Below are 24,139 nucleotides of genomic sequence, written 5' to 3'. Positions count from 1 at the left end.
TGAGGCCTTGAAGAGTATTCACAAAGCATCAATGAAGATACCTGTACTGCACCTTCTCATGGATAAAGATGCAGGGTAAAGCTTTAGGTATTCTCCTCATCTCCATAAATGAGCCACACAGCTATAAAAATACAAGTTTCATAAATTGTACTACTTTTTCTAGAACTTTCCAAGCTACTACCTTGTTCTCTAAATTAAAAGGTAGGATATATGAGGAAGCTTTTGAAAGGATAACCATCTAAGATACTCAAGAAGAGATACATGATGCCCAAACCACAAAAATCGCTAGCAAAGCACAAGAAATTCTGCAAAAGCCACATATATTAAGAACCATGGCTATAGGCTAAAAGGAAACGAGCAATTAAAATACATCGGCTGTGCCAAGTTTAGTATAGATTTACCTGATAAATCTTCTGCAATGGCAAATTCATCCTTTATAGAAGAAAACTCCACCTCTGTCTGATTACTGGCATTCATGGACCCGCATCGTGGCTCATTCACATTGTCCTCAGCAACATCAGTTGGCTGCAGAAATGCCGTGTGGACATCCTGAATGTGTGCCTTGAGATCTTCATAAGATGGGGCTCTGAAATCACAGCCATCACACTGAAGCACCTCCATGATCTGAGTCTACCCTCTCACATTAGGAACCTGTGGCAGAAGTCAGAACAAAACATCTTAAGGAATGCACTAATCACATACCTCGAGCTGATGGGGCTATATATCCATTAATGGGAAAAAATTCCAGTATCAGTAGATTTCTTATTGGACTTTGCCAATTGGAACATTGGCTAAAGAGAGGCAATCAGACATAATGGAGATGATGTCCTTGACCTCATAATTTCAAAGAAGGAAAAACACCAGATAAACATTTTCTAGCATGATATGTCTTCCAATGCCATTTGTCAAGGAAACGTTTAGTACTTCAAAAGTTTTAGAAGTTTCTGAGCTTTTCCACTGAATCCAAATTTCTTGGTAACTTAATGTTGGCTTTGGCTCTGCCTTGGACTCATTTTCTTTTTAAATTGGAGCCATCTCAAAAGAAGAGGATGTCCACACAGAAGAAAGGGAAAATTTCAACCTTCATTAGCTGTTTATTTAGTTATTATTACCTTGGTGTTTTATCACCAAATAGTGAAATAGTATTTAAATCTTCAGAGTTGAGGTAGGGCATTTTTATTGTAGCTTTTCTTATTTTAATAACTTTGCTGATATTGGGGTGCACCTCTCTTTCCTCCCTTCTCCAAATAGTTTAGTTGTGGGTTTTTTTTTTTTTCCACGAGCTAAATGACTATTTGCTCTTTTACTACCTACCAATTATAACCTAACAGCTTCTTCAATCTAATTAGGTCATAAAATACTTCTCATGAGGTTTTCAAACAACCAACTTTGGATGACAATCCAGTTTCTGTTTAAAGTTGCACCTTGGCACCTCAATTTGCATGAAGACAACAGAAACTTGCATTTTTGAGGAAGGGCTTCTAAGTCATGACTTTATCTTTTTCCACTTCTTTCCTTTACAAACATGAAGTGCATACCTGGATGCAAAAAGCTGTGAACCTGCCATGGAATAAATCAAAACTTGCCCAGCTACTTTCATTCTGCTATTTACTGTGTGACTGAAATATACAGAAAGCTACACACTAACTCAATGGAGAGTCCCACCATCAAGAAGTCAAAAATATATTACAAAGGTGAAGTCCTTCCTATCTTAATGTATATTCTAGGTTGAGATACCTTGTTATTGTCTTAATGAGTAAGTTACTTCATTAAGATCATCACAACCTCTACTGAGTCACTGTAATCTAGAACCAGATGTCCAAGAACTAACGCTGTAGCCAATGTATTTTATGATGTAATACTCTATACTTTTACTGTAAAAGATAAATTATTTCTGCAGGAAGAAAAAGGTCCAGTAATAATATATTAATGTAGTGAAAGGAGCCATCACACAAGGATTTTCTATCAAAGAATGCTCCTCCTGATCGCATGCTAAAATAACTTCTGGCGAGTCCAGTTCTGGACAGACTGAGCTTGCAGAGTGAGCCACAGATATTTACCTCCTCTTCTTTCACCCAGCAATTTATCCTTTTTCAATAAACATTGAACTGTGCACCAGACTCTTTTCAGCTAAGTCTCAATATTCCAGATACACAAGCTTTTATGTCTAAGCAACAACCCAAATTGTGTGGAAGAGGTTGCTATCAGCTCTGGATCAAATTACAGCAGTCACTGAGGCCCCACCCCACTTCTCCTTTCGCACAGTCCATTAGACCTGAAAACAAATTTTTCCATGGTGCAGACAACTCCTGCATTTAGAACACTTCACAGAAAAAAGCAGATCATCCAGTGTGCACTCCCCATCCCCCAAGCTTAGTCCTTTCATCTCAGCCAAACAAGCCACAGCTCTGCTGAATGTGTTTATCACACTTTCAAGAGATATGAGCTCCTGCGTCACTGAAGCTCTAAGACTCACTAAGCTGCCCTAGTCCTCTGAGCTTTAGGGGCAGCCATTTTAGCTCAGAGCTTCTCCTCCGTGCACAACATGGCTTCTCCTGGATTCTGCTAGGCTAACAATCAGAAATGAATGCTAGAAGAGCAGGCTGGGCTCCTCCTATGCTCTTCTCTTCCCAACAAAGAATTAACTGTTTTCATTTCTCTTCGAAAAACAGCACCTTTCTCCTCCTCAAATGTCATTCACCAAGATCTCCAAAGGTTCTTTTATTCCATGATTGATATGCTGGTTTGTTAGTCCCAGCAGAGCCCTGGTCAGAGGAGGATGACCCTGGGCCAGATCCTGTTCTACACCAGGATTTAGGGGTGCAGCAGGGGGACCTCCAGAATGCCTTGACTTCTTGGAAGTCGTCCTTCCACACACAGAAGACATACCATCCGACTCTGCTTGCCAGATTCCAAAGTCTAATGACCTTTGTTAATCACCAGCCAGTCTGTCTGCATCAGCAGACCCTGCCAACAGACACACCCTTCAACACAAAGGCTGTAGCTATTCCTTTTAAAGGAGGTTCTCTGAAAGCTCCATTGTGTAGCAGAGAGGAAAACAAAATCTCTTCCCTTCAAAACTTCAAGCCTTTAGAAATAATGCAACAAAAGGCTTTCTGCTGTGTGTCTTTTGGAAAGTTTGAGCCTAATTTGCACAACATCAACAAAAGTTACGGCTCTGCAGAAGGAAAGCAGGGCACCTTCGGCATTAAGTCATTCACCTAGAGATGAAATTCATCTCTCTGTGTAGTTCTCTAATATCTTGGTGTCTTCTGAAGCTATTATCAAGGATGCTAACTGCACTGAACACAAACATAAACTAAGTCTCCTTGTTCTGCTACAAAGGAGATTAAAGGGTTATGAGATCAGAAAAAGAGCCACTGATTTGGAAAAAGAAGAGATGATGAAAGTGATTTCCTAATGGGTTCTAGCTTTCATGTTGTTGCAGCCTCTGCCTCAAAAATAGCTCAGAGCCTTAGAAGAGGTTAATCTCCAGGCCACTGAGAGAACCAGCATCAGGTAGAGCTGAATGGCCTTCAATTTCAGGTCTGCACCAAGTACTGAAAGGAGGATATAGCCTACTTTGAAAGCCATCTTGCCTTTGTGTACATATTTCTCCTGAAGACGCTGACAGAAGAAGAAAACAGAAGTTGCTGGCATGGCCCAATCAAAGAGAGAGAAACTTGATATGTTTATGAGATGGTACATGGGCACATGTGCAAAAAGTGACAGCAAGTGGAGGAGAAGGGAGTAGGGAAGGACAGAGACAAAAACACAATGGACATGAGGATGACCCATTCATGTTTTTGCAGCAGATGGTAATCCTCTAAGAAACCACAACCGAGAAAAAAAAAAGGCGAGAAATAAGCTCTGCATATCTATTTCATCAATCTCGAAGAGCAACAACCCTAAGAGGCTAACCTAGTCACTGATCTGCTATAAAATTATGATTTTAAGTTAAAAGCTTTGATCTCGTATCTACTTACTTCATTTAATAATACTATGATGATGAAATGAGCAATATTTTTTCTCACCAAAATCAGCAAAATCAAAAGTAAAAGAGGAAGTTTCTGAACTAACTAAAAAGAGTCTATTTCAAAAGGTCTTGAGATGAATCTGCAAATCGAACGAGCACCCTGTCTTCTACCCCAGATATATGTCCAGGTCCTTCAAGGTCAAATAGGCCTCAGATGCCTAGACTTTAAACACCACCCATCACGATCCCTGCAAGGTGAACACAGATTCATTCTACAGTAACTGGCACCTAATGTGACTGGTGCTCCTAACATGAAATCCCTTAGACTATCCTAATTAGTCACTGCCTTTAGTAGTACTTACTCGTTGCTGATTTGTTCAGTTTGCATTTATAGTTTGAGGATTTAAAAATGTGGGGTTTTGATGGGGAAACCCAAAATCCAATTGTTTATGTTTGACAAATTCTTGAAGATATAAAGAACATCCAGAGATGATGTCAAAGATTTGAAACATATATACAGAAATGAGAAAAAGTAAATTATGGACAAAGCCTGCTCATTTTCAATCTTAAGAACACCAATTTTAGTTTATACCACCTGCCCACCTACTTTCTGTGCTCAGAATTCCAGGGATCCATCATGCCTCAGTTTTCCCTCTTGTGAAGGAGGAAGGAGACAAACCACAGCTTCATCGTCCATCCTTCCAACTCACTGCTCAGACGTAACTGGAGCGGGCAGGTGTTGACATTGTGTAGCATTCTTCAGGCCCGCCACCATCACTTGGTCCAGGTCAGCTTGGCAAACACTGCTCTTTAGTTTGAGGGCCCAGGAGCATAAATGTGGTCCTCAAGTCAAAATCCCAGCTGTCTTCAGGAAGTGATCAAATTAAAAGGCATAGGCCTTGCCTGGATCTAACCTGTTCTCTGACTGAAGGACTGCAGCCCAGAAATAAAGCTGTGAAGCACCACAGCCATGTGATTCAGTAGCAACTAATTATAACCTTCAAAGCCTTTGAGAAATAGAACCAGAAACACCATAAGGTGCTTTTCCTCTGTCCACTCCAGAAACCTAGTTTCATTTATAAGACACTAAACTTCCCAGTTCTCCTCAATCATAATTCTAATAAAAGGCTCTCATTAGCACCTGTTGTTTGAACTTTTCTTAGTTTTCTTTCTTATGAATGGAAAAACCAATTATCCAAGGACAGGTAATAGAATACATAAATTCTGGAATAGTTCAGCTAGAAAAACAGAAAAATCAAGAAACTAAAGATTATTCTAAAAACTATATTTGCAGATCAGAAACTGTTGATATGCTGAGGTCAAAGAGTTGTGATGTGTATTGGGAAGTTAGTATTTTTAATTGCAAGCCCTAGGACCTTAAGATGAAAAATGATTTCTTTTTATAAAAAGGTACTAGTAAACTTGTAAATGTTGGGTTGCTATTCTTAGCAACAAGGGGAGTTCTGTATCACTACTAATCATTTACACTTGTTAAGGCTGAAGTGGAAGTACTAATAATTTAATAATCATTTAAAGCATCTTTCCAAAGAGTAATGAACTGAAAAGTTGAGGTGAAATCTCTTTCAGGAACAGTAGTTATGGAATCAAAACTACAAATGCAAATACAGAATGTCCAAATATATATATATGCACACACACATAATTATATATATAATTACATACATATATATGTAATTAATTTTCCTGATTTAATTTTAACTCATATATGGGCATATGCCCTTCAAATTTAACAAGAGTGGGGCAGAATCAGTTCTTTTCTGAATAAATACAAATGACATAGGTACTATCTCCATGTTAGAGTGTAAAAAAATAAACCAGCAGGCCAGGCGCAGTGGCTCACACCTGTAATCCCAGCACTTTGGGAGGCCGAGGTGGGTAGATCACGAGGTCAGGAGTTCAAGACCAGTCTGGCCAAGATGGTGAAACCCTGTCTCTACTAAAAATAAAAAAAAAATTAGCTGAGTGTGGTGGCGGGCGTCTGTAATCCCAGCTACTTGGGAGGCTGAGGCAGAGAATTGCTTGAACCCGGGAGACGAAGGTTGCAGTGAGCCAAGATCGTGCCACTGCACTCCAGCCTGGGTGGCACAGTGAGACTCCGTCTCAAAAAAATAAAATAAAATAAAATAAATAATAAACCAGCAAAATAAACCAACAAGCAACTTCCAACAACAAGCTACCTCCAACAATCCCATAGCATTTGGTACTATTATAGATTCTGGCTCACCATGTGGTCTTCAAATGTCCTATCAAATGTTTATACTGTTTGCTACATGATCTAAGCAGTTCTGTGTACTCTTGGCAATTCACCACACTAATGAAAGGTTTAACATATCAGGGAGGATAAATAATTAAGGAATTCAGAAGGGAGACACAGCTGTTCTTCAAAACCAAATTTTCAGAAGAGAAAGGATTAATTTGCAATCACATATGTAACCCCTAATATGAGACTGAATTTAAATAGTAGCAGGGAAATACCATGAGACCAAGTCCTGCCAATGCATGTGGCCTCTGTTGTATACAGTTGGCCTGGTCCCTCTGTGGGACCTTGTACATAAGCACAAAGTCTGAAGCAGGCAATTTGCAGATTAATAACCCAGTCACCTACTGGCCAAGGATGCTAGCCTTCAGGTTACTTTTTATTTTAGGTTCGCTCTCCTGCACAAAGTTTTCAAGTACTACAGAGTATGCTGGAGTACTATTTCTTAATAGATACTTTTGGGATCATCATTAAAATGAAATGAGCATCTAGGGATGTAATCCAAGTGGCTAAAAATGTTGGATATGTAAATAAGAAGTGATTCTGACTGAGTGACTTGTTATGAAAGCAGGTAGTGAGTGTCTCATACAGAAAGAGATACTACATACCTTCTGGAGAATTCATGCATTCCTTTGCAATGATATAAGGCTAATTGAGGCCAACAGGCCAATAGGCAGTCTGCCAGCTCTCCTGTCCGTAGAAAAGGAAGCGTGTGATTTGAATAAGGAGATAAAAGGAGAGAAGGGACAAGAAAAGAAAGGGAGGAAGCAGGCTGATATCTCAGTAGCTTTAGACTTCATTGTCTGTAAAGGGGAACTTGCAGTTCACTGGATAATTCTAATTCTGAGAAGCGTCTTGACAATTTTCTTGAGATGTGGTTTAGAAACAAAACAAAACAAAATGAAGATGCCTCCCCCTCACTGAAATTCTCAAAATGCAACCATGATAAATGAGATTCCAGCTCATCATGTCCTTTCAAATGATGGGAACCCATTCTTGGTGTCCTAAGAATGAGTAAGTGAGAAATAATAAGTATTGAGGAATTCTCTGAAATGTCATGGGTTCACCAGGAAGTTCCTTGGAAACTGCAGCTGTTCTTGCCCTTGTACTTAGAACAAGAGATAACTGATTTCTTCCCTCCAGAGCTAAACCTCGCCCAAACAGCAGAGACAGAAAATCACGGTGTTGCTTTATCGACTCTTCAGAATGCTGGCTGGGTTTCTACCAACACTTTTCACACAAGAACTCTCATTATAAAAATTGTAAAATTAAAGGGAAGTTGCAGATATGCTGCTGGGTCTTCATTACAGAACTGATTAAGACGCAGAGTAAGCAGAAGCTGCAGTAAAAGTCATCTTCCACATCATGAAAGACCAAGATGTGAATTGAGAACTTTCCCTGGGGGCTGGTCAGCCTGACTGACCTTGGGCCTTGGGTGTGTCTTCATGGTCCCAAGTGTTCCTGGCTCACAAGATTCAGCTAAACATACCAAGTCTCAATTCTACAGATTCAGTGAATGAATCCAGGAACCATTTTTAACAACTTACCTTGTTTTCTATTACTATGCAAAGAAAAACAACGATATATGGCCATTGACTTGTGGCGGGTGTGAGGAAGTTTTGCTGAAATAACATCTTTTATCTGGGGAAAATCTCAATCTAATCTCCCCGAGACTTGCTCACTTTTCTGTGCTCATCATTTGCTAAAAAAATTCAGACAATTCACTTCCTTTAGATGAGAATGATTCTGAGCCTGCCTCCATCAGTGGCAGCCCCTGATGTAATAACCCTTCCAGTCTATTTTCTTATAGCAGACAAAACTGATTACCTAAGCCTGGCACTTGAATCTGTCTGTCTGTGTGTCTTTCTCCAAACCATGGTTTCTAATATAGCTACCCTGTGAGGATAAAGTCCTAAACTGCCTACTTTCTGAAAAGGCAAACAGTGCCTAAGGCCTATGTAGACCATACATGCTTTCAAGTCCTCCTACTCAAGGGGACTGTGATTTTTTTTTTTTTACCTCCTCTTGACTTCTACCTGTAGCAGAAGCCAATAGAAGGCTGTCCTTCTCCCTTATCAAAATAACCAACTGGCTCATTCAGATCCATTAGTTTTCCTACCCTTGCTTCAACAAATTAATGCAACCTTATAGCAGGAAAAACATCATATGTGTTTCTATATGGGACTGGAATATACCCCCAAATTAGAAATTTTCTAAAAATGAAAGCTAAGAAATTTCTTTTCTCTTGCAATCCGCAATATACTTTTAGTAAGTAAGTTTATTCCTAAAACTTCCTACATCCCAAGAACCAAGCGGAAAGCTTAGACATTTGTCCACCAACACAACAGTAGACTTTATTACCAGGTGAAAACACTACAGTGCTCAGTTAAGGAGCCAAGCCTCACATTCCATAAATCCTTAATGATAAATCCCACTTTTGCCCAACAAAGTTAGGTTTTTCAGCATATCCACTGTTGAGCTATTTAAAAAACAAAAGACAAACAAACAAAAAAAGGCATACAGAAATGCCTATCCAGTCAATTAAGGAATTTGTTCTCAGGTCACTAAAACCAAAAAGTGACAGTAGGTATTATGTCTCTGCCTGCCATCTTCACCTTGAGAACAAGTCTTTTGAGGCCCTTACTTTGATCATTTTGCTAAATGAAGAGATTAGATCATGATGTTCAACCTTTTTGTACAAAGGACCTGTTTTACAAGATTTTCCTCTCATATTTTGTAAGATTTTTTTTCCTGATTAAATTCATTCCCTTACATTTTATTATTCAGAGACATATAAATGCCAACCTTCATGTGACTGCCTTCTGATAAATTAAATTAAATTAAATCCAGGGGCTTTCCTTGACAACTCTATCTAAAGTTAGCCACCACTCCCAACCCCTACAAAATCTATAAAATTGAAACCCCTACTCACAACACCAACCCACACACACAGTTTCTCTCTACTGCAATACACTACTTTATTTCCTTCACTATTGGCATGACCCTTGTTTGTCTGTGGTCTTTTCTTCCCACCAGAACACAAGTACTCTAAGAAGGAGTCTAGATCTGTCTGGCTCACATTGGGATCTTCAGCCCCGGGAACACTCAGTGTACTCAACAGGTACTCAGAAATATGTGTTGAATGAAGGAAGGAACAAACGAATGAACTAGAACTTCTGAGTGATAGGATTCCAACCAATCGAAAAAGATTGATCATGAGTGTTAGATTACTCTACTAACCCTGTGTTGTCATAAAGCAGTAGTCCCAACCAGGGGTAATTTTATTCCCCACTCGCCCCAACTTGGGGCCGCTTGGCAGTATCTGCAGGCAGTTTTAGTTATCGTACCCAGCATCTGTGGGTAAAGGCTGGGGATGCAGCTAAGCATTCTACAACGCACAGGACAGCCCCCATAACAAATATTTATCTGGTCCCAAATGTCAATAGAGCTGAGACTGAAAACTAAATGATCTCCAGGTATTTTCATTCTCTGCATATAACCCACCTGTCTTTAGAGGCCCTTATGGGGTCTTGGCTGGGGAGTCTCTGGATCCTTAGAGGGTCAACAAGTTCTCTCCCAAGTCCAAGATTTTATAATTCTATGGTTTTAAATGATCTTAGCAGCCCTCATACTATATGATATCATGAGTTTTCAGTTTTATTTTTCTAATTTGGGTATCTTACCAAAAATTTTTTCAGAAAAAAAAAAAAAAAAAAACAAGGTGAAGGTATGTGATTGGTCTGTCTTTCCTACTGATACAGCCCTTGCACCCAACTAGGACAGTTGATAATCCTGTGGGTTTGTGAGTAAGGGGCAAATGTCATTAAAAATGATCAAGTCAGCTGGGCACAGTGGCCTTTGCCTGTAATCCTAGCACTTTGGAAGGCTGAGGCGGGCAGATCACTCGAGGTAGGCAGTTCCAGACCAGCCTAGCCAACATGGTGAAACCACTTCTCTACTAAAAACACACACACAAAAAAATTAGCTGGGCTTGATGGCAGGTGCCTGTAATCCCAGCTACTCGGGAGGCTGAGGCAGGAAAATTGTTTGAGCCTGGGAGACAGAGGTTGCAGTGAGACAAGATCATGCCACTGCACTCCAGCCTGGGTCACAGTGCGAGATTCTGTCTCAAAAAACAAAACAAACAAACAAAAAAAGTTAAGTCTTTAGCATGTGGCCTCTGACTAAAATTTCTGTGAAAAACAATGCATATGTTCTCTCCAATGTGTAAAATCATCTTCTTTCAAAGTGACAGGGCCCCAGGCTACTATAAGTCACTCTTCAGAGGGTAAGTAATGCTTTTTTTTTTTTTTATTCTTATATCCCCAGGGCCCGGCATAGGTCTGGCTTTGATGAGATTTGTGCTATGAGTACTAACTGTATGCATGCCTGCTTTCCAGGAGAAAATTAACTAGTGGTACCAAATCGAACTAAATGTTCAAGAACCTAAGGAATTCCAGAGAGCATTCATGAACAGCAAAAAAAACAAAACAAAACAAAACCTAGTGCTTATGAAGCTAATGAAGCTACATCGCAGTGGTTAGCCGACTACTGGGAAACTAGCAATTCTAAGTCTCCACTAGCAATTCTAAGTCTCCACTAGCAATTCTAAGTCTCCACTTATCCATAAGTTTTAAATAAATGACCATCCTCCTTTTCCTCATCATCCATGGAGAAGCTGCCTCTGGCTGCATTGTTCTACCTATGTGTTTATAACACTGCTAAGCTACCCTGAACTGATGTGACACCTGGAGTCATCACCTGACTACACTTGAGACCATTTGGTTGCCTTCCCTCCACAAAGCCTTTTTTATTCTTGTTTGCAAAGAATCCTGGAAAGCCTGAGGAACAACTCTGTCCTATAGCTCAAAACTGCATAAACATTTTCAGTGGAGGGAGTATAACAAAATTAGGTAGAAACAGAATTTTTTCTTCTTAGCCTCCCTGAAAGACACTGAAACAATATTATTTGTGCCTTCCTTAAGTCAAAGAGAAGACTCTACTCTAAAAGTTAACCATCAATACGTTCATCGTGTCCAGTGGAGAAGAGATCTTAAAGACCAGATTTCAGAATAAACACAAGTATCTCCTCTACCCTGAATTCACACCCAGGAGAGTAACTGAAAAGGTACAAAATCCATTTTTTGCAGTTTGACTACTCAAAGCACTTCTTAGGCATGCAAGCAGTGTGTTTATACTTTGGAAACACATTTGGAAGACTGAAAGTTGCTGACAAAGGTATACACAGAAGAACAAGAGCTCTAACACTGAATTATCTTTAGAATCCAACCTCATGGAGTCAGAACAAGGTTATGTAGTAGCTTTATGCCTGCCAAATCTACCCCACGAGAAACACTGTCTTGTTTCTTATGGAAAATGTGCACTGCCAACAAAGTCACTGAAGAGGCTAGCTGAACGAGCCTTAGGAGGATATGGACATAGCAGGGTCGGTTCATGTAAAATGGAAAGGAGAAGAGCAGTCAGCCTTACAAATGTCTGTCAAAACAAGCCAGCGTCTTTGGTGGCACACCTAGGGAGTGACTCAGACTAATGATACCAGAATATTGTTGATACTGGATTTCGCTTCAAATTATATACTGCATTCTGAAACCAACTGCAACTTGGAATATTTTTCTCTCTTTACTAATATGTTAATTTATCTTTATCCTTTATTTCTTTATTTATCTAACTTTATTCCTAGAGGGTATCTATATCCATTTGTTGGATATTTAAAAAATCTAAATGTATCAGAAAGTCTAGGAATCATCTTTAACTTTTAAAATATCTTCCCTAAGGGTCTCTTAGAAGAGTCTGTTACCATTCTGAAGAGAATAGCTTAGAAATCAGGAAGATGTTGAGATCTCTATGTTTGTTCATGGTTTTCCTCCATGTAGAACACTTCTACCTGCTTTTGGAAGGTCTAAGTAATCCCCACCTTTTAAGACAGTGGTTCTCAAAGTCTAATCCCTGGACCAGCAGCACCAGCATCACCAAAGAACTTGTTAGAAATGCAAATTATTGAGTTCCACCCAAGACCTGAATCAGAAACTCTGGTGTTGAGGTCCAGTAATCTTTTTTACATATTCTCAGGGTGAATCTGAGGTCCAAGCAAGTTTTAAGACCAAGCTCAAGTTTTCCTTCCTGTATGAAACAGTCCCTGAGACCACCAGCTAGAACAGTGAGCATTCCCTGCTCCACTGCATTGGAGCCCCACTTTAAAATGCTGCCAACTGGCTGAATGCAATAATAACTATGCAGTCCTTGAAGAGCACAGGAGACAACTACTGTTTGCAAATATTTAACTTCTTGTTTGGGAATTAATGAGAAAATACTAAGTTGCAGACCCAGCATCAGAAGCTAACATGAGTACACTCATAAAAGACAATTACGCGTCTTGAAAGAATGAAGACTGGCTACTGCAAGTGCTGATACTGATACCTATCTCCCCTAAAAGCTTCAGAAAGGTTCATGACATGGTGTCCTTGGTATTTCTAAAGCAGGACATGGATCCACAAAGGAAAGAATCAGGGTATTTTACCTGGAAAATACTAAGAGTTTGGGTAAATCCTCAGGATCCTAGACTCTTCCATGACAGGAAGCTTTCATGATAAATAAAATCTTATTAGAAAATACCTCCAGGCTTAGAGTGGTCATTTGATTGTTGCCCTAAAGCTATACTGCAGGGCTAACCTCTCAGTTAAGAACCAACATCTGAAGACACCGATGTGTCTGGAAATCCCTCAAAAGAAGGATATATGCTTTAGGCTAACCAAATAAATTTCCAGAAAAAAATGATGGCTAATTGTCTCACACTGCTAACAAAGGCCTGGCTAGGGAAAATAAAAGACAAAACATAGACAGTTTGGCCACACCAAACCAATAAACTTACAGGACCCTTGAATCAAAAGCAAGACTTAAAACTTAGAATCATGAAGTTCAGAGAGAAAAATTCAACGGTGTCCTTCCCAGGAACCTAGCCAGAACCCTTCTAAACTGCTGAAGGACTACCGAAGCAAGTCAAGCCATCAAGACACAAACTCAGGTTCTAAAAGCAGAATTAAGCAGGGCTTGAGGAGGGGATTTAAAGAGATGTTTCTCTCGTTTTTTGAGGGCCAAGAAAAAGTTCTGCTAGTTGTGCCCCGAAGACAAATGAGTTATTTAAAAAAAAAAAAAAAAACTAAGACAAGGGGTGGAGATGACAGAAAAATATGGCATGGAAAACACCCATGGAAAAAATATATTTTGAAGGAACAGGACACAGAAGAAAATTATATACAACAATTAACAGATTCTATGAAAGAAGAGATCAAAGACAAGATGACAAGACATCAGCACAAGATGAAAGAGAGGCTGGCAGTTGAAGAAAGAAAATGATGACAAAAATAATATCATTGCAGAAGTAATAAATATATTAAAGTTATAAGAGGTAAAATCCACAAATCAAAAACAAAGTTGATGACGTGGAAAACAGTCTTCAAAAAACTGCACAAAATGCAGAGGAAAAAGACAAGTAGATGAAAGCAAGTGGAGATGATGACAGATAAGAAGGTTTGAAAACAGATCGAACATACAGATAAAAGGTTTTGTAGAAGTAGACAGCAAAACAAAACAAAACAAAACTAAATATGCTTCAATCTGTGGTAGAAAATACTTAGTTGAAATAAAAGAGTATCTGATATTCCAAGAAAAAGTAAGACTGAATTAGTAAAATTGAAGCATCTTGGTGAGGTTACAGAATTTCAAGGCTTAACACTGAATCCTATATATATCAAGACCTTTAACAATTACTCAATTATAACAGAAACAGTCAGGTGTCCTCCGACTTTTTCACGGTAACATTTGATGACAGAAAAAAAGTGAAGCTGTGTCTGCAGAGGCTCAAGAAAGAGAGAACAATACTCAAGTATTCAATTTCCAATTAAGTTCGCAACCAGTTTTTTTAATATATAAAAATAATAAAAAATGATTTTCTAATCAGCATGGTCAGAGAATGCAGCACGTAAGTAACTTTTCTTCAAAATACAACCAACAGAAGGTTCAAAATCAAGATCTCAAGAACAGGAACTTTAGAGGTAAGCAGAGGCTGTGAGCACCGAATCCACTCACATTTAAAACTACAATTGAATAATTGATAATACTTACAAAATAAAATTATAATTCCTTAAATGTAGTAGTTATAATAACAATAAATCACCCCATAATAACTATAAAAGTATGTAGAATTGGAAAAAAAAAATTAACCATAATAAAATACATAGATGGAAGTGTAAAAGCTTTAGAGGATAAATATAAACGGGCAGAGGTGGCTCACGCCTGTAATCCCAGCACTTTGGGAGGCAGAGGCAAGTGGATCATTTGAGGTCAGGAGTTCAAGACCAGTCTGGCCAACATGGTGAAACCTGTCTCTACTAAAAATACAAAAATTAGCCGAGTGGTAGGGGCACGTGCCTGTAATCCCAGCTGCTTGGGAGGCTGAGACAGGAGAATTGCTTGAGCCTGGGAGGCAGAGGATGCAGTGAGCCGAGATCATGTCACTGCACTCTTGTCTGGGTGATAGAGTGAGACCCTGTCTCAAAAAAATATATAAAAATAAATAAAAATAAAAATAAATATGTATATACGGGCAAATATTCTCAACTTTCACAGCAGGACAAAAATAAATACACAAACTGTTTCATTTGTGAAGTTAACAAATTTCCAAAAAAAGGTGTAAGAACATTAATTTAGTAATAAAAATAAAAACAGACTATATAGCTTTGAATTACTAGAGGAAAGAACTCAAAAGAAAATGCAGATTATATAGTAAAATGAAAAGGACAAAGGAAATTGCACAGAAATATAAAAGAGAATGCATAAAATTAATTAGAATTAGGTATATGTGATATACCAATAAATGTGAACTGGATAATTCTTCCTCTGGAAAACATCCCCAGAGTAAATTAAAAAACAATCTCTAACTGGATTTTGTCTATAAGAGACACATATATAGTAAAATGATACAAAAAGTTTGAAAATCTAGTATCATTAAACATACACCAAGCAAAAGAAAGACGAAATCATGATTAATATTATTCATGGTTAAATTCAAGATACAAAAGCTTTTAACACGATAAAGATGAATACTTAATAATGTAAAAGTATAATCCACAATGAAGATTTATTATGAATATTTATGTTCTCTAGCAGCACCAAATAGATAAAGAAATAAAGATGGCAACAGATACAAGAAATAGGCACAAGCACTTAACAGATTAACTGGAGAAAGACCACCAAGGATATAATTCATACAATTCGTAAAATTGAGTTAAGAGGTACATTTCATATTCTATATCTTGAAATAGAAAACATATTTTCATTTCAAGTATCTGTGAGACATCTAAAAAAGTTTTCAAGTGCCCATGGAGGTTTATAGAAGTATTTCATGCCAGAATTAAGAGATAATAAATTACAAATTTAAAAAACAGTACGTAATTTCTACTTACAGTGAAATAAAGGTATGTTAAAAAAAAACGAAGAAAAAAGAGAAGAAAAATCCCAAACATTTGAGAAAATTTTTTAACATTCTCCTAAGCAATTTCTGGGGTAACCAGAAATAAAAACTCACCAGTAGAATATGACTTTTAAAATGCTACGTATTTAAATGTGGAATCTGGTAAAAGCAATACTTAGTGGAAACGTCATAGCTTTATGAACATTATAAATCAAGAAATAACAATACTAAATGAATCAAACATCTAACTCAAGTCCGGGGGGAAATGGAAAGACAGAAGAAGAAAAGTGGAAGAAAAGATTTGATTACAACAAAAATAAACTCAGGAATCAATATATTAAATAATAAGGTAATTTACTCAGTAACTTTTATTTTTTTTAAATATGCTATATAAAATTAAATTAAAACAATTAGCTAGCCTAATTAACAACAAAAAGGGAGGAGGGCAAAACATAAATATAGAAAATAAATATAAGTAGAAGACAATATCCAAAAATGTAAAGGAAAATGTATTATAATTTTAAAATTACCATGTAAAACTCATGGCAATATGTGTAAAACTAATGTAATGTGTCTAGAAACACATATATTACCAAAGTTAATCCAAGAAGAAACAATATAAATGAAAGACTAGCAAACAGTCAAACAGTCAACCTAATCGCCAAAGCATCTTAAGTGACATTAAGGAATCAGTAAATCAGATGCTTTTTAAACTGGTCTAAAGTATAAAGCACAAGATTGTTACCAATCTATTTCCAAAGCCAGTGTGACATAGATTACAGAGCTTAGTCCACAATAAATACTAACAAAAAGCAGAGCAATGTCATTTAGAAATATTGAGGCAGAAATTCAAAATAAAATCCAGGAGCTCATTAAAGAAATATCCCTCCAAGATTAAGTGGGGTTGACTGAGAAAAGTCAGTTTCAATACAAGAAAATCTATCAACACTCCACTATATTAAAAGGTCAAAAAAGAAAATAATTTTATCAGTATCAAAGAGGCTGAACAGCACTTGAAGCAATTCGAGATAAACTCAGTGTTGTACTTAATGATGAAACATTCGAAAAATTATAAGTCAAAAACCAGACAAGGATTATCACTGGTACTTAGCATTGTTGTGGAAATGGTAGCTAATGCATTTGTACAAGAAAACAAAGAGAAAAAATGACTAGAAAAGAGGATATAAAGTTTTCAAAATTTACAAATAAGGTAAATTATCCAGGTGTGGGCCCAAGTGAATAACACTTTCATTTTTTACTTAATGATGTGAAAAATTTTCAACAAATTTCAACACTTCAAACAGTTTAAAAAAATCATCAAATGTAAAACAACTGGGGTGACTGGTAAAGTACTAGGTATCAATAAACTCAACTTTCTTACTCCAGATTACTAAGAATGTTAACTCTTCTGCTGACAATGACTTTTTTTTTCCACCCTGTCTGGGATTCTTGAATGACTACTTCTAAGTCAGTAACCTCAGACAATCTATATTCAGTGATTTTAGAAACTCCAGCCTTAAGGTTATAAAGATAATTTTTTATTAACTGTGTCTGTATATCATCAATTCTCAATCAACACGTTGCTCTACCCATACATTTAAAGGAAAAGCAGGGATTTCTGGTATCATGGCAGAAGGGAGGCAGGACTAGATTGCAGCTCCAGGCAGAGCAGCATGCGTAGGCTTGCATTGTGAATTTTAGCTCCAGGTCGACTACAAGAACAAACCAGCAATCCCAAGAGGACCCAGAGGCCCTCTGAAAAAAGCAAACTGTTCCTGCAGGACCCGGGAGACACTGCAAATACTGTGAGTGCCCCAACTGCAGAAATGGGAAAGAGAGATCCTCCTCTCCCAAACACACACCCCCACTGGAGAAGCTGAAGGTCTGTTTGCCAGAGAAGTTTCTGACTTTACCTGAAGCTGAGTCAAGTTAGAGAGCCAAGCAAAATACAGCGGTAGAGGAAGCAGCAGAAGGGCCCTGGGATCTCACTGGGTCCCCAAACAGCCCATTCCTGCTTGGCATCACAGGCATCCATTGGGACGGTGGCCAGAGGAGAAGGGGGTAAAACTCCACAGGGAGAATGAACTCTCTAGCTGAACTCTGTAACAATTTGAACGGGGTGAGAAGCCTCCTGGCCAGAACTCGGAGGAGGGCACAAATCCGACATGCAGACTACACAGGTGTGGAAGAACTAAAACCCTTTTTTCTTGCAGCTGGGAGGTGCATGGCCTCAGAGAAATTTTCAAGCCCATCTCGCCCTCCACCTGGAAACAGACTTGGGGCTATTGCGGGGGTCACAGCGGGAGTCATACTGGTCCTTCATGACTGCTGGCTTTCCCCCACTTCCCTGAAAACCTGCATGACTCAGCAGAGGCAGCCATAATCTTCATAGGTACACAACTCCAGTGACCTGGGAATCTCACCGTCATCCCCCACAGCGGCCACAGCAAGACCTGCCCAAGGAGAGTCTAAGCTCAGACACATCTCGCCCCACCCTACCTGATGGTCCTTCCCTACCCACCCTGGTAGTGGAAGACAAAGGGCATATAATATTGGGAATTCTAGGGCCCCGCCCACCGCTGGTCCCTCTCCACACTACTACGGCTGATGGTTTTTAGAACGTGCCACCTCCTGGCAGGAGGCCAACCAGCACAAAAATAGACCATTAAATCACCAAGGTAAGGACCCTCAGAGAGTCCACTGCACCCTCTGCCACCTCCATCCGAACAGGCGCTGGTATCCATGGCTGAGAGACCCCTTAGACAATACACATCACAGGACTATGTGCAGAAACCCCCAACCAGCCTGGTGCTGGGTAGACTCGCTGGGTAGCTAGACCTAGAAGAGAGACAACAATTACTGCAGTTCGGCTCGTAGGAAGCAACATCCATAGGAAAAGGGGGAGAATACTACACACCAAGGGAACACCCCGTGGGACAAAAGAATCTGAACAACAGTCTTCAGCCATAGACCTTCCCTCTGACAGAGCCTATCCAAATGAGAAGGAACCAGAAAACTAACCCTGGTAATATGACAAAACAAGGCTCTTCAACCCCCCTGCAAAAAAAAAAAATCACACTAGTTCACCAGCAATGGATCCAAACCAAGAAGAAATCCCTGATTTATCTGAAAAAGAATTCAGGAGGTTAGTTATTAAGCTAATCGGGGCTAGACCAGAGAAAGGTGAAGCCCAATGCAAGGAAATCCAAAAAATGATACAAGAAGAGAAGGGAGAAATATTCGTGGAAATAGATAGCTTAAAGAATAAAACAATCAAAAATTCAGAAAACTTTGGACACAATTTTAGAAAAGCAAAATGCTCTGGAAAGTCTCAGCATTAGAATTGAACAAGTAGAAGAAAGAAATTCAAGCTTGAAGATAAGGTCTTCAAATTAACCCAATCCAACAAAGACAAAGAAAAAAGAATAAGAAAATATGAACAAAACATCCAAGAAGTCTGGCATTATGTTAAACGACCAAATCTAAGAATAATCGGTGTACCTGAGGAAGAAGAGAATTCTAAAAGCCTGGGAAACATATTTGGGGGAATAATTGAGGAAAACTTCCCCAGCCTTGCGAGAGACCTAGACAGCCAAATATAGAAAGCACAAAGAACACCTGGGAAATTCATTGCAAAAAGATCTTCACCTAGGCACACTGTCATCAAGTTATCCAAAGTTAAGACAAAGGAAAGAATCTTAAGAGCTGTGAGATAGAAGCACCAGGTAACCTATAAAGGAAAACCTATCAGATTAACAGCAGATTTCTCAGCAGAAACCCTACAAGCTAGAAGGGATTGGAGACCTATCTTCAGTCTCCTCAAACAAAACAATTACCAACAAAGAATTTTGTATCCCCCAAAACTAAGCATAATATATGAAGGAAAGATACACTTGTTTTCAGACAAACAAATGCCGAGAGAATTTGCCATTACCAAACCACCACTACAAGAACTGCTAAAAGGAGCTCTAAATCTTAAAACAAACCCTGGAAACACATCAAAACAGAATCTCTTTAAAACATAAATCACACTCACACAGGACCTATAAAACAAAAATACAAGTTAAAAAGCAAAAACAAAAAACCAAAGTACACAGGCAACAGAGAGCATGATGAAAGCAATGGTACCTCACATTTCAATACTAACACATTGAATGTAAATGGCCTAAATGCTCCACTTAAAAGATACAGAACCAGAAGCACAGAATACATAAGAAGTCACCAACCAACTATCTGCTGCCTTCAGGAGACTCACCTAACACATAAGGACTCATATAAACTTAAAGGGGTGGGAAAAGGCATTTCATGCAAATGGACACCAAAAGTGAGCAGGGGTAGCTATTATTATATTAGACAAAACAAACTTTAAAGCAACAGTGGTTAAAGGAGACTAAGAGGGACAGTATGCAATGGTAAAAGGCCTTGTCTAACAGGAAAATATCACAATTGTAAACATATATGCATCTAACACTGGAGCTCCCAAATTTATAAAATAATTACTCATAGACCTAAGAAATGAGATAGCAGCACAATAATAGTGGGGGCTTCAATATTACACTGACAGCACTAGACAGGTCATCAAGACAGAAAGTCAACAAAGAAACAATGGATTTAAACTATACCTTGGAACAAATGGACTTAACAGATACATACAGAACATTTCATCCAACAACTGCAGAATACACACTCCATTCAACAGCACATGGAATGTTCTCCAAGATAGACCATATGATAGGCCACAAAACGAGCCTCAATAAATTTAAGAAAACTAAAATTATTTCAAGCACTCTCTCAGACTACAGTGGAATAAAACTGGAAAGCAACTCCAAAAGGAACCTTCAAAATCATGAAAATATATGGAAATTAAATAATCTGGTCCTGAATGAGCATTGGGTCAAAGATGAAATCAAGATGGAAATTTAAAAATTCTTCAAACTTAATGACAATAATGACACAACCTATCAAAACCTCTCAGATACAGCAAAGGTGGTGTTAAGAGGAAAATTCATAGCCCTAACTGCCTATATCTACATCAAAAAGTCTGAAAGAGCAGAAAAAGACAATCTAAAGTCACACCTCAGGGAAACAGACAAACAAGAATAAACCAAACCCAAACCCAAACCCGGCAGAAGAGAGGAAATAACCAAGATCAGAGCAGAACTAAATGAAATTGAAACAAACAAACAAACAAAAATATAAAAGATAAATGAAACAAAAGCTGGTTATTTGAAAAGATAAATAAAATTGATAGACCATTAGCAAAATTAACTAAGAAATGAAGAGAGAAAATCCAAATAACCTCACTAAGAAACAAAACAGGTGATATTACAACTGGCACCACAGAAATACAAAAGATCATTCAAGGCTACTACGAACACATTTATGCACATAAACTTTATGCACATAAATGCAGAAAACCTAGGAGAGGATAAATTCCTGGAAAAATACAACTCTCTTACCTTAAATCAGGAAGAATTAGGTATCCTGAACAGACCAATAACAAACAGTGAGATTTAAATGGTAATTAAAAAATTACCAACAAAAAAAGCCCAGGACCAGATGGATTCACAGCAGAATTCTATGAGACATTCAAAAAAGATTTTGTACCAGTCCTTTTGACACTATTCCACAAGATAAAAAGGGAACCCTCCCTAATTCATTCTATGAAGCCAGCAGCACTCTAATACCAAAACCAGGAAAGGACATAACCACAGTAGAAAACTACAGACCAATATCCTTGATGAATATAGATGCTAAACTCCTTTACAAAATACTAGCTATCCAAATTCAACAACATATCAAAAAGATAATCTACCATGATCAAGTGGGTTTCATACCAGGGATGGAGGGATGGTTTGATGTATGTGAGTCAATAAATGTGATACACCACATAAACAGAATTTAAAATAAAAATCACATGATCATCTCAACAGATGCAGAAAAAGCATTCGACAAAATCCAGCATCCCCTTATGATTAAAACGCTCAGCAAAATTGGCATAGAAGAGACATACCTTAACGTAATAAAAGCCATCTATGACAAACCCACAGCCAGCATAATACTGAATGGGGAAAGTTGAAAGCTCTCCCTCTGAGAACTGGAACAAGACAAGGATGCCCACTCTCACCACTCCTCTTCAACACAGTACTGAAAGTTCTAGCCAGAGCAATCAGATGAGAAAGAAATAAGGGGCATCCAAATTGGTAAAGAGGAAGCCAAACTGTCATTGTTCATTTGCTGACGATATGATTATTTACCTTGAAAACCCTAAGAACTCCTCCAGAAATCTCCTAGAATTGATAAAAGAATTCAGCAAAGTTTCCAGATACAAGATTAATGTACACAAATCAGCTCTTCTGTACACCAACAGTGGCCAATAAGAGAATCAAATCAAGAACTCAACCCCTTTTACAATAGCTGAAAAAAATAAAATAAAGTACTCAGGAATATACCTAACCAAGGAGGTGTAGAGGTGAAACACCCCTACAAGGAAAACTACAAAACACTGCTGAAAGAAATTACAGATGACACAAACAAAAGGAAACAAACACATCCCATGCTCACGGATGGGTAGAATCAATATCATGAAAATGACCATACTGTCAAAAGCAATGTACAAAGTCAGTGCAATCTCCATCAGAATACCACCATCATTCTTCACAGAATTAGAAAAAACAATTCTAAAATTCATACAGAACCAAAAAGAGCCCACATAGCCAAAGGAAGACTAAGCAAAAAGAACAAATCTAGAGGCATCACACTACCTGATTTCAAACTACACTGTAAGGGCCTAGTCACCAAAACAGGATAGTACTGGTATAAAAATAGGCACGTATACCAATGGAAGACAATAGAGAACCCAGAAATAATCCCAAATACTTACAGCTAACTGATCTTCAACAAAGCAAACAAAAACATAAAATGGGGAAAGAACATCCTTTTCAACAAATGGTGCTGGGATAATTGGCTAGCCACATGTGGGAGAATGAAACTGGATCCTCATCTCTTACCTTATACAAAAAGCAACTCAAGATGGATTAAGGACTTAAATCTAAGACCTGAAATTATAAAAATTTTAGAAGATGACATTGGAAAAACGCTTCTAGACATTGGCTTACACAAGGATTTCATGACCAAGAAGTCAAAAGGAAGTGCAATAAAAACAAAGATAAATTGCTGGGACCTAATTAAACTAAAGAGCTTTTGCACAGCAAAAGAGCAGTCAGCAGAGTAAACAGATGTGGGAGAAAATCATCCACAATCTATACATCTGGCAAAAGACTAATATCCAGAATCTACAACGGATTCAAACAAATCAGTAAGAAAACAATCCCATCAAAAAGTAGGCTAAGGACATGAATAGCCAATTCTCAAAACAAGATATACAAATGGCCAACAAACACGAAAAAATGCTCAACATCACTAGTGATCAGGGAAATACAAATGAAAACCACAACATGATATCATCTTACTCCTGCAATATGGCCATAATCAAAAAATCAAAAACCAGTAGATGTTGGCGTGGATGCAGTGAACAGAGAACACTTCTGCACTGCTGGTGGGAACTAAACCAGTACAACTACTGTGGAAAACAGTGTGAGATCCTTAAAGAACTAAAAGTAGAACTACCATTTGATCCAGCAATCCCACTACTGGGGATCTACCCAGAGGAAATGAAGTCATTATTTGAAAAAGATACTTGCACACACATGTTTATAGCAACACAATTCACAATTGCAAAATCATGGAACCAACCCGAATGCCCATCCATCAATGAGTGGATAAAAAAGTTGTGAGAGAGAGAGAGAGATATATATATGTATATATATGTGATGGAATACTATGCAGCCATAAAAAGGAATGAATTAACAGCATTTGCAGTGACCTGGATGAGACTGGAGGCTATTATTCTAAGTGATGTAACTCAGGAATGGAAAAACCAAACATCGTATGTTCTCACTGATATTTGGGAGCTAAGCTATGAAGATGCAAAGGCATAAGAACAATACAATGGACTTCGAGGACTTGGGGGGAAGAGTGGGAGTGGGGCAAGAGATAAAAGACTACAAATATTGTGCAGTGTATATGTGGGTGATGGGTGCACCAAAATGTCACACGTCACCACTAAAGAACTTACTCATGTAACCAAATACCACCTGTACTCCAATAACTTATGGAAAAGTAAAACAATTAAATAAAATTAAAATTAAAAAAAAAAAAGAGAAAAGCCACACTATCTCTTCCTAAAGGAATTTAAGCAGGTGGAGCAAAAGCTGAGAATGAGCTCTTGTTATGCAACCCACCCCTTTGTCTTCCCCACATAACCATCTGAAAAAAATGTCAACTCTGGAACGATCTTAAATGGAAAAATCTTAAATCTCCCAAATTCTTTTTG

The 24,139-nt window shown here is 38.2% G+C and overlaps 1 protein-coding gene across 1 annotated transcript in view; it reads right to left on the bottom strand.

Annotated features, from left to right (window-relative positions):
- ZNF462 (zinc finger protein 462) overlaps nt 1–24,139 on the bottom strand; it is a 157,709-nt gene that overhangs the window by 96,233 nt on the left and 37,337 nt on the right. Inside the window, exon 2 of the mRNA XM_011966367.1 lies at nt 402–651. Coding sequence (XP_011821757.1) covers nt 402–621 — 220 coding nt within the window. The 5' untranslated portion in view covers nt 622–651. The remainder of the gene's footprint in view (nt 1–401; nt 652–24,139) is intronic.

Source organism: Mandrillus leucophaeus, unplaced genomic scaffold, assembly GCF_000951045.1.
Source record: "Mandrillus leucophaeus isolate KB7577 unplaced genomic scaffold, Mleu.le_1.0 Scaffold76, whole genome shotgun sequence".
Taxonomy (NCBI): Eukaryota; Metazoa; Chordata; class Mammalia; order Primates; family Cercopithecidae; genus Mandrillus; species Mandrillus leucophaeus.
The sequence above is the reverse complement of the archived record's forward strand: the minus strand, read 5'-3'. Positions and strand labels throughout refer to the sequence as shown.